The 11,819-nt window shown below is 42.8% G+C and overlaps 1 protein-coding gene across 1 annotated transcript; it reads left to right on the forward strand.

Moving 5' to 3' along the window:
* Positions 1-890: 890 nt before the first annotated feature.
* On the forward strand, positions 891-4,457 carry FGF6 (fibroblast growth factor 6). Its single transcript, XM_010283792.1, has 3 exons — positions 891-1,230; positions 2,139-2,242; positions 4,281-4,457. The coding sequence occupies exons 1-3, from the start codon at positions 891-893 to the stop codon at positions 4,455-4,457; spliced, it is 621 nt and encodes a 206-aa protein (XP_010282094.1).
* Positions 4,458-11,819: the final 7,362 nt, after the last annotated feature.

Consider the following 11,819-nt stretch of genomic DNA (forward strand, 5'->3'; position numbering starts at 1 on the left):
ACTTAAGAACATATCAATGTGCCCAGCTACGTGTAACTGCAAGATCCAGCCTGCACGCCCTGCTCGGCAGAATTGCTGCCGCAAGCAGCAGCAACGTGCCTGCATACAAACAGTAGGAGCAAGCCCGGGGGCTTCCTCTCCCTTTAACATGGCTTACCTCTCTGTTAACCATCAGGAGCACTCCTCTTAGAGGTACAGACAAGCTGTGAGCGTGTGGATCGCTATAGTAAGAGGTGCCTTGGATTTGCTGGGTATGTACAAAAAGAGCAGTGGCCACTTCAAGTCAATTCTCCCCAAATACTGCGCTGCCCTGACGTACACCCAGTGACCGTGCCGCCAAGGAAGTGACTGCAAAGTTTTCATTGCTCACTGATGAGGTCCATAACTGTTTTTACACCTTCTTCTCTAAATAAGGAAGCTGCCTGTGAGGCCTCTGACTGCCCGGCCAATTTGACTCCTTTGCTTTCAGCAGCCAATGAAACCCCACTCCTGCCTCCAGTCTTGGGTGACAGCATTCATCAAACCTCAGCCAGCCTGGGAGGACAGCAGGTTAGTGTTACAGCCGTGGCAGGCTTACCTTTGGCAAGCTGTTGATGTCAGAGTGATGATGTGGGGAGGGACAGCCTCTGCACTATAAAGATGGGTCAATCAAATATAACTGAGGCTGCCCACCGGAGAGCAGGATCTACGAAACATGGTCCCCACCAGTTTGAGTCCTGCTGGCCTGTCTCTGCTTCCAACCCAACTGCTATCGGGCTTTAGTTTCATGTCAGCAATCTCTATTTGCTTTCCAAAAATAAGCCTCTGCCGCCATGCTGAAGGGAGAAAAACAAGAAGGGCGGTATTTTTAGGGCCATTAATTCTGACCACGTGCCCAGGAGGTGAACCGGATGGCCACTGCACAAAGACTTCTCATCACTATGTCCTGCGAAGCCAGCGTTCACCGGACGTTGCCTGCTTTCGTTCTCCTGGGTTTTCTAGCTGGGATTGCTTCAACACATCCAGTTGTAAGCAGAACTAATGGCACATTGCTGGAAAGAGGATGGCAATCTCTGTTGTCCAGGTCCATTGCTGGGATGTCAGGGGAGAAGTCAGATGTGAACTGGGAGAGTGACTATTTGCTAGGAATCAAGAGGCAGCGGAGGCTTTACTGCAACGTGGGCATCGGGTTTCACCTTCAAATCCTCCCAGACGGAAGGATAAGCGGAGTTCACAATGAAAACCAATACAGTGAGTTGCATCCAGAAATGAAATAGAATAGATGTCACTTAATTGCTGTGAACTCTAGTAATTACCCTTCATAGAATGCAAATGTTATTACTTGATATTATTAATCTGTGCTACATCTGTTGCCTTTTGAAAGTCTCTGGGATCAATAAACATTAGAACCCTCCAGGCTGAAACATGTCACAAATGCTTAGACAAATTTAGACACAATTTATTTTTACTCTGCTTTACTGCACAGATGAGAAAAGACAAACCAGGTTGAAAACTGTCTCTCTGCTGCATTTGCTCACTCCTCACCTTCTCATTTTCCTTTTGAATTTGGGAGGTTGTTGCTGAGCTCAGAGTGCCAAAGCATGGGTTTTGAATCCTGGCCGGCTGGTACTTTTGGGTCACTCAGTCATCGAAGGGGCTTGCTGTTCCTGGTTTGCTTGTTCTCACAGGTGCTGTTCTGTAAAACCGTAAGATTAAAAGACAAGCATTAGCCCTATGGATTTGAGTTTCATGTAGTTGCTAAAATCTTTCGCAGCTAAGGTACCATGGAGGACTTCAAAATGCAAACCACACTTCTCTAAAGCTCAATAACAAACACTCTGTAATTATATCATATTAGTTAAAAATAATTTACTTACTTATTAGAAAAGCCCAAGAGTCTGACAGATCAAAAGAGTTTGATAGAGCAAAAGGATTATACAGCATGTGACTACTATTCCGGAATTATTTTAAAATCCTATGGCATGCAGGAAAAACCAAGGTCATCTTTGTGTGTTTTTATTATGCTGGACTAGGGAGATAATTCTAATAAAGAAAATATCATGTGTTCATTAGGGTTTTAAAATAAATCAATTATGTCTGAATTGCCCTTGATTATCTGTAAATTCTGTGATAACACTTCTATTGAACTTCTTTTTCAGGTCTCTTTGAAATATCCACTGTAGAGAGAGGTGTTGTTAGCCTGTTTGGTGTGAAAAGTGCTCTCTTCATCGCAATGAACAACAAGGGGAAGCTATATGGAACGGTGAGTACAACTGCAAATAGTTTTTCAAGGCTTAAACAAAGGCTGCGAAAGTTTTGTTGGTTTTTTTCCCCCCTGGAAATCTCTGATTGCAAGTGGAGAAAATAGCCTTTCAGTTACAGGGAGCCTGCCCAGCCCAGTGTCACCAGTGTTATTTAGTGCGACAAGCAGCATGGCTGTTAGAGGTCTGTTATTTTAAAGCTTCCCAATAAGATTGTACATGGAGTACCCTAGGAAAATTAATGTATTCTGCAAATAGCACGGATTAATTAGGCAGCTTCTTCTAAGGACTCAACACTGCAAACACGTTCTAGTAAGACTGAATCCTGTGGATGCCCTTTTGTGTTGTCTGTAAAGCAAAAGGATGTGGTCTGGAAAAAACCCTAGGACGAAAAGTGTGTGTGTATGTCCATGACTGCGTGTGTGTGTATGTGGTTGCAAGCATATGTGTGCGCATACAGGTGTGTGTAGGAGAGGTACAATTAGAGCTATCTATACTAGCTATCATTAGTAAAATCACGGCCACGTGCCTCCCCCTACCAAAAACAACCCCACCATGAAGAATAAATAGGAAGCCTACCCTACAAAGTCAACATATGGGCTTGGGGTTATTTTAAGGACCAGTTTTTTGAGATCAGTCCCAAAGGGTGAGAAAACAATAATAGCTATTAACAACGGTATGCAAGTCATACTGAAACACCATCACCATCATCCTCATCTAGAAAGTGCTAGCTATGCTATCTAAATGCAATTTAATCTCTGAGGCATGAGCAAGGCATCTCCAGTCTCAACATCCAGCAGAAAAGGCGCTTGTTAGGAAGCGCGTTTGAAAGAGGCTGACTCTGGCAAAAGCAGTCCATCTCACAGTAATGAATGGCACTGACTGCATTCATCTTTTTTGTCAAGAAACACCAAAGTCATTTCCTTTGAAACATCTGTAATTTCAACACGGCATTTCAGTTGTGTAATAAAATACCAAATGTTGTGACGGACCCGTCGCCATTACTAACCTGACAGATTCCTTCTCACACAGATAATGAGAAGGGAACATTTTAAGGTTCTTGCCTGGTTTCAAGTACCTAAAAGGTGCCACAAGCGCAACTGCTTTGCTTGACTAGGTCCTTCTAAAGAAATGCAGGGTCTGGCTTCAGAGCTCCCTTTGATTTTTTTTTTTTTTTTTTTGCAGTTCAATTCTGTCTTGCTTATTTTCAAAGACATTTTTAAAAGCTGTAAGAGATGTGCATTTTCCTTTGCACAATGCAGTCCCCTAAACTCTTACAAACTTTGCATGGTGTTATTACAAAGACATCCAAATAGAACAGCACTGGTGGTGTCTCACGTGCCAGACATTTGATGTCAGGGAATTATTCTGCTTCCTCTTTTAATTTCCTCAGTGCTCTGTGTTTGTTTCCTGCTTTTCCTTGCAACTCCTTTCCCAGATAACTCCCTCTCATTGGATTTATGTGATGCGACATGAAGAAATATAAATTTTTTCTTGCTGCATATCTCACTATCAGCTAAATATAATATCACTAATGATTTAAAAAAAGAGAAGATTTAGTGCTGATCTGAGGTCTTATCCAAATGCCTTATTCAAGCAAATAGTTCTCCCTGGACATTGCTGTTTATGGGAGAACTGAGGGCTTTGACAGCCAGCATATCATTCTCTCATCAATTACAGAACCCCTTGCAGAGGAGAGGTGTGAAATAAAGCTACATCATTTGGGCAAAATGGCGTGATGCTGACAGAAATCATTGCTTGTAAATAAAATGAAGAAATCCATGATTTATGATGAATTAACTCGATCTGTCACAGGAAGCACACAGGCCATTATCTGGACAGGTGGCATCTGAGTTCATCTGACACCAAATCAGCGCAGAGGAGGGAGACTTATTGTTGGATGCAGTCGCCCTGGCACCACCTGTTGCACACTGCAACAAGTTCTTCTGTAAAAACACTAGTAAGAAAAATTGCTTGAGTCTGCATGAAATATTTATTGTACCTGCTCTGTTTTTCCCCCTACCCCTTCCTATTCTTTAGGCTGCTTTCCAAGAGGAGTGCAAATTTAAAGAGACCTTGCTGCCCAATAACTACAATGCATATGAATCAAATGCTTACCGTGGTGCTTACATAGCACTCAGCAAACATGGGAAAGTGAAGAGAGGAAACAAGGTTTCTCCTGCTATGACAGTGACCCACTTTTTACCGAGAATATGAACATGAGCAAAGCAGAAGATTAAATCCCAGGAAAAACTCTTTCATTTTGCACATGGGAATAATCTCCCAGGTAAAGTATTTATACTGTTCATTGAAAAAAAAGTCTATATGTATGTGTATATTTGGATAAAAATATTTGTACTAGATTCATCACATAGCATATGTAATATGATGCTGCTTCTCTTCTACTCTGTACAAATTTTACATGGCTGTGTGCCTCCTTTGGTGCTCAACAGAGAAAAATGCAAGCTGGAGTGCAAAGGAAGAAAAGTATTTGGAAGATATAGAATGGCTGTGGATAATGATCTCATCAATCATAGGTTATTTACTAATTGATGTTAATTACCTCAGATAATAACCTTCCATAGTGAGCTGTTTACATATCATGGGCCAAATCATCAGATGACTTTGCTCCACCAGCGCTTCAAGCAGTTCACTCCATCTGAATATCTGCCTGCATCTCCCCTTCTACACACTGTGTCCTGTCTCGTAAAGTCCTCAATCTGTTTTCATCATTAGGGTGCCAATTCCACAACCATTTCTACACAAGCAAACTGTCTACCCCCAGAGCCCCTGTGTCTCTGACGGGATTCTCCAGGGTCTCCTCACATGAACTTGTTGGCAAAATGAAGACCTACAATTTCCATTAGGAAGGGCCACAGGATAAATCACAGATAGGTCCCAAATGCAAAATACATTTGGAGCTGAGACTTTTGAATGCTGCCCCCTTGGCATTTTGTGAGTTTAGTTTAGACCAACCTCAAATATAGATGTGTGCATATTTAATACAAATACATGTGTATATACATGGACATGGGATGTATGAGTGTATATCTATGTAATTGCATACTTTTAATGAATCAATCATCCCAGTCTCCAGATGTCCAGGTGCCTTTATATGCGTACACACATAAAAGAACATAAATATTTAAAGGCACTGTATTTCATTTAGGCTGAACCTTGTTAATCTGTAAGAACTAGAACTGGTCTTCAGGATGCATTTTGTAAAATGTATGAAATTCATGAAAGCTTCCAGCGAAGGGCTTTTTTAGAAAATGTCTCTATTTTGAATTTTCTTCTGTTTACTGCTTTAAATATATTTGGTTCCTCTCTATCATACCTCACTGAGCTATGAAGGATAGAGGAAGAAGGTTATACAAGCATGCCTTCCTGGGTTGAGACAGAGGAATTTGTGCCATAATTCCAATTTCTGTCACTTGCAAAGCATCAGTTTCAAAGACAACACAGCAAGCTCTATGACATACTCTGCAAAGCCCTCCCAGAAGACATACAAATGGTGCATAACCTTGCTTTGCTATTTTGACAACCTTTTTTGATCACCAGTGAAGCTACATGCTCTGTGCCTTTGAAAGAGTATTTTAAGAGGCCCTAAGTCAATAGTCACTATAAATGTCAGTTACCAGAAGCCTTGGGATTCCTGCATTGATGGCGTGCTCCTAAATTTGAAACTAGATTCAATGCAATGTCAGAGCATGAGCATTTTCAGCATAGATGGACCATGCTGCTGCAGAAGTGAACATCTGAGTGCAAGATAATCTCCCATGGCTAGCCAAAATGTGGCTACGTCCAGCCTTGAAATACCATTCTATTTGCAGGGGGTGTATATTCCTGATGAATTTGAGCCTTCTGACATGCATGAAAAACACTGTCAGGGACAGATCCTCAGTTGGAGTAAACCAGCCTAGTAAGACTATCAGTTTATAGTTGCTGAAGATTTGGCCCAAAGAGCACACCTACAATGGTGTATCTACAGCCACATTTTCTGAAAAATAGCCAAGACAATTGTTTTGTGAACAAGATACAGTTTTCCAGCTCCTTTTGTGTGATTTATACGTTGATTTATTTTGCTCTAATGTAAGTGGTGATCACAGTGTAAATGAAGAGAAAAAAGAATGGAATACTGCTTCCAGTACACGAATGGGACACTTTGGATATGGCAAAGGAAAGGAGTTACTCTTGTTTTTCGGGTCTTGCAGTATGTAGAGACAAGCCAAGTTGGCACGCTTTGTTCATCCACAATGTGTGCAGCAGTTTGCTTTGGAAAAATGTGCATTTTAAGAGAAAAAGCAGGATGTTTTGAGTGGGGACAGTGGGTCAGAGAAAAGTTTGGAGGATATACAGTTACATTGACCTAGAGGCCCTAGAGGTACAGATAGGAAGACTACAGCTGTGCTGAAATACATGAGCTGGCAACCTGTATCCTTGTGTTATATTCCTGATTGTCTTTGAAATGAAGTTTGAAGAACGATGGAAGAGTACATGATGTAGAAGAAATCATAGTTTGAATACTGACACACAAGTTTTTTTCTGATTACAGCTTGAACTAGTGTCCTTAGGATAGGATGAAGTCCGTTCCCTCTTAAACCAGTGCAGTCTAGAGCAATTTATTGTTGCCAGTACTGATAAATAATGAGATAGCTGGCATGAAAGGTGAGAATCAGACTCACTGACTCCATTTTGCACATACCGGTCAACAGCGAGAGCAAACCATAGACCAGGTCACAGGAAGTCCGCTTGGACGCAGCCTGCTGGGCTGAGCTTGTTCTTAAGAACTGTAGACCCTTGCGGATGCAGTTTTGGTGGGCATTTGGAAAGCCCCACCAGTCACTCTGCTGAGTTACTCCTTACACCACTGCTTTTTCCTTATTACATATCAATGCCAGCCAGATCACCACTGAAGTCAACACTGTAATCAAAAAAAGTGTCCCAGCGCCAGGAATCATGACTAACATGAGAGTGAATCATGTCATTGTCAGAAGTGACAATGAAAGATGGCGTTGTCAGGAGTGATAACTGTGGCAGGAAACCACAAATACTGCAGTACTGAAGCATTGTGGAGTTTTAGACTACTTGGATATGATACTTTGACAGAGGTGCTTCTCAAGTGAGTGCATGGCTACATCCAAGAGAGAAGTCAAGGCACGTGTTGACACATTGCTGCGGATGTGCAAGCAGCCTAGGGGCAGCTCACGGTAGCAGAATGCACTGTGGCAGTGTTCAATAAGTTACGCAGCTTGCCTGGGAAATGGCCTGATCCTGTTCTGCCTCATGCTTGATTAGCTAAATTCCATGTCCTCTTCCTCAGGCTATTATCACCTGCATGGGAGAAGGAGGATTTAGGAAGACCACCACTCATTTTACACACCTCAGGATAAATTTGTTGAGCTGGCACAGAGGAAAAGAAAACCAAACTATTTGTAAACTGTACGGAGGCTATGGAGAGAATATGGGTGTAGTCTGGCAAACTCTCAAGCAAAACTTTCTTTGAAAGTTTAGTTCCATGGACATGTGACTACATAAAGAATACTCAAGAAAGTAATGGAGTTTCCCAAATCGGGGCCAAATTAGGAACCTATTATTGACAGTTCTTATGGTGGTCCCTTTCAAAGCATATCTCATCTCAATGTCTATTAATGTGGAGTCATGAAATGGGCTATAAGCTTTGAAAGCATTACTGTGAATGCCCCACACCAGCCTGTCTTGCCCATATTTTGCATGTGGGATTCTCCTGTGGAGTTGATACCTACTTTCAAGGTTTCTTCTTCCACAGGCAAATCCCATGATAATTTAAGACCTAATCCACCTCCGTTAGAAAACAGTCTTGACTAGAACTGAATCATGTTCTTAAATAATCTAATTTTCCCCAAACATAAAGAGATACAGATACATGCAGTGGAAAAGCAGAGTTATTTTTGTATACCTCACTAACTATTTCAATTCCAAGATTTTATTTTGCACAGTAAAATGGTGCCAAAGTTCTCACTTTTTTTTCCTCACTAAAATATACCTCATATTCTGACTCAATATGGACTCACAATTGAGACTGTAAATTTGCAAGAAACACAAATCTGTCCAATCATTTTTTTGTGAAATTGCTTCTATTTTTATATGTATGTGCTGCGCACAATAGTTTAATGTATTCATAAAATAAACTTTTGTACTTTTGGTAGTGTTTTGACTCCAAATCCCTCTTACCATTTGGTTTTTTCCTTGCTTTAGAGCTGTAGTATTAACACCACACCATCCCCCTACCCTCCACCTCCCACAGTTTTTATTCACCTCTAGAATCAGAGGTCGTATTGGTACACTTAAAATTGTGGTAGACTTTTGTGTTCTTCATACTTCTTGACGAGGAAGTTATAAGAGAGTTGTGCTTGTTGTAGAGAATCTAGGAGTTTCATAGAAGCGAATGAAAATAAAACTGCAATCTGATTAAAGATGAGCTGTCACAGTCACCTGTCTAAATTCCAGTGCTTTTTATGTGGGGAGGTTCTAGTGCTGCTCTCCTGTTGGTCATGCTCTTCAGTGTGTAACTGCCCATGCATATCCCTTGCCTTATTAAATAAGAAAGGCTTTTTTTTTTTTTTTTATGTCTTTTTCTTCTTACTTGGGACTAACTTGGGAGGGCAGCTTCCTGGAACCATCTCTGAAGATTTTTGCCTCACTATGCCTCAAAGTTGAGTACTTTGGAAACCCTGCTACTGGTCAGTGATTTGGTAAGATTTGTGTTCCACACCTCCACTTCCAAGCTGTCACTTGATCAGTCCTTCTGATTGCAGATCTCTCCCAGTCTGGGGACCCAAACTAAAGAAACCAGCAGCTGGGAATCTGCCCTCTGTTTTTCAGTGCAAGTGCACTGCTTAATTCGTACCAGCATGATATTGTAGAACGGACAGGTCTTCAAGACTCTGGTTGCTGGTGGCCCTTCTCAGGAGCGTAAGAACATCAGCACCACCGTGCTGGCTAAATGCCATTCTCTGCATTTGTGTTTTGGCTGCCTACGCTCCCCCATAGTAACACTCTTTGCTTACCAGTCGACATAAATGCTTGCACGTCGTTGCTCTGCATATGTGTCACATTTCACCTGAGAGAGGACTACTTTCACTGGCGGGTTAAGCAATGCTTCTGTCTGCTATAGAAATGCCTTGTTTACAGCTCTGAAGACCAGTCACTGCAGGCAGAAGTAGGAACAGGAGAAGATACACAGGCCATATGCAGTGACTGGAAAAGACAGGACAAACCTGCAGCTGATGTAAACCAACCTAGCCCCAGCAAAACAGAAACATAAATGATAAATGTAAGGAGTCATCTGCAGAGGCTAGGAAAAGGCTACTCGTGGCCTGCTCACAAGACACCCCCTCAGACACAGGGTAGTTTCTGCTCCCTGTATTGCAGTTTGCCCCTTAAAAAGTGATGCTGGCGAGACACATCTAGGCGAGTGCCCAGGTACCCTGAGAAGCACAGACGTTCCCATGTTCTCTTCCTACTGTGTGCTCTCAGCTCAGGGGACAAAAAATCCTCGGGGAATTTGCAGGACAAGAGAGGGTGGCTAAGCCCCACACCTCTATGAAGATCAGAAAAAATTTTTGCTGAACTTCTGCTTCCTCTCAGGTAATTTGAAACAATGGTGTACCTGTTCCTACAGGTATGGCGCAACACAGTAACCTTATCCTTCTCACCACCACTTTGACTTGGGTTCCCACCTCAGCAGCTCTTGGCTGCTCACCCCAGGCTCTGTTGCCAAGACTGTGGGATGCTCCTCAGGAAAGGAGAAACTGTAATAGACAAGGAAAAATGCAATTTAAACAATTAAACAAAAAATTTATCAATGGCTTAAAAGGGGACCTCTCCTAGCTCCCTGCACTAATCCTGTTCCTCTTCTTTCTTCCATGTCTTTTTCTCTGACCTGTCACTGAAAATATGACTGCTCCTCTGAAAAGCCTCTCCCTGCACCCAGAGCAGAGCAGAGGAGAATCCCAGCATGTCCCTTTTCTCCCCACCCCCCAAGTCACGATGCCCTCTGTGTCCCCTGGCCTGAAGCCATTGGCAGAGACCCATAATCTGTCCACTTACTCAGGCTCTGGCTTCTCTGATGACCCACCGTCTATATGAGGCAGCAGGTGCTGTTTTCATTAGCTCAATGAGCCTGGGTTGTCAATAGCTCCTGATGGACATACCAGCCCTGAGCTGTGTGAGCAGCAAAGGTGAAAGCAGGCAGCACTACACCTTCCTGAAGCCAGCAAAAACTTCATGGCAATGGTAGCAAGATGAAATAAGTATATAAATAAGTAAATAAATAAATAAATAAATATAAATATGCACAAAAGAGCAGGAAACTCTTTCTACTCAAAGAAATTTAAGGGCTAAGTAGGTATTGCCCTGGGAACATCCTGGTCATGAAATTAGGAATATTTAGACTGGGAAGGACTGCTGGAGGGCTTGAGTCCAACCTCTAGCTCGATGTAGGACCAACTTCAAAGCTGGGGGAGGTTGCATCAGGAAGAATCCCTTCTATCCATCCCCTCCCACAAGCCCTGTGGTAGCCCGATGATTCATTAAGCTCTGGATTAAATTCTGGATAGCAACTCAAAAGGGGTCAATCACAGAGAAATATTTCAAAGGGGTCACCAGTGCAGCTCATGCTTTGCTGAAAAGCAGTCTAAGAGCTGATGGCATCTTCCTGTCTGGCCTTGACACAAGCCACATCTGTCCTGTGCACTTAGCGGAAAATGGTTTTCCTGCTGGAGCTCACCCCTACCAACACAAATGATTGCAGAAGTGATCTGAAGGATTCAGTACCCTGAAGGGAAAAAAAACATAAAAACTTTCTGACAGGTCAGGGATGCAAGGCTACCTCAGTTGTAGGTACACAAGATTTGGGGGAGGACGCAGGCTCAAGAACTGCATGGCTTCAGTGCAACCCCAGACCACTTTCCAGGAAAAGAGCAGCAGCAGTGCTGTTTGAAATCTGAATGCCACCTAACGCCTGCCAGGGACAGGTAGAAGGAGTCTGACCTCCTGAGGCCGATTGCTGCACTTTTTTATTGGCTTCTTATTGTTATTGCCCTCTGGTGGCTATTTTGTTATTTAGCAGCTAGATGTCAGAGACCAAGCATGGGTTCCGTACCATGGGCCTGGGCACAAGGGGAAAAGGAGGCTACCACCGCATGGCTGTCACCGGATATAGGCTTCAGCTGCCTTGATGCGTTGGTATCTGTTACACCCTTACGCAGGAAAGTCACAATTTTAACCGGGGAGCCACAGAACACTGTATTTGGGATTCAGGTGTCTTCCTGATGACCACCTTTTCTTAACTCGAGGCAGGTAAACTAATAATGAAAACTACTTTGTTTCTACTCCAAATTTTCCAACCTGAAGATTTGCCAAGGTTTTTGCAAACACAAAGCCTGAGCCTAGGCATCAGAAGCAGTGCCACATGGAATGCCTTGAAGGACATAAAATGGCAAGGCTCATTGAATCCCTCTGCTGTTCCTCATGACACCTGTGGCAGGAAATACTGGTTAGCAGCACGGAGCACCTTGAGCGGGGAAGCAGAAAGCA

This window comes from Phaethon lepturus, unplaced genomic scaffold, assembly GCF_000687285.1.
Source record: "Phaethon lepturus isolate BGI_N335 unplaced genomic scaffold, ASM68728v1 scaffold30653, whole genome shotgun sequence".
NCBI lineage: Eukaryota > Metazoa > Chordata > Aves > Phaethontiformes > Phaethontidae > Phaethon > Phaethon lepturus.

Excerpts from the sequence above, each read along its gene's own strand:
- FGF6 (XM_010283792.1), top strand. The coding sequence starts at position 891 with ATGGCCACTGCACAAAGACTTCTCATCACTATGTCCTGCGAAGCCAGC. Across the intron at positions 1,231-2,138 it reads TCACAATGAAAACCAATACA|GTCTCTTTGAAATATCCACT; the intron begins GTGAGTTGCATC and ends CTTCTTTTTCAG. Across the intron at positions 2,243-4,280 it reads AGGGGAAGCTATATGGAACG|GCTGCTTTCCAAGAGGAGTG; the intron begins GTGAGTACAACT and ends CCTATTCTTTAG.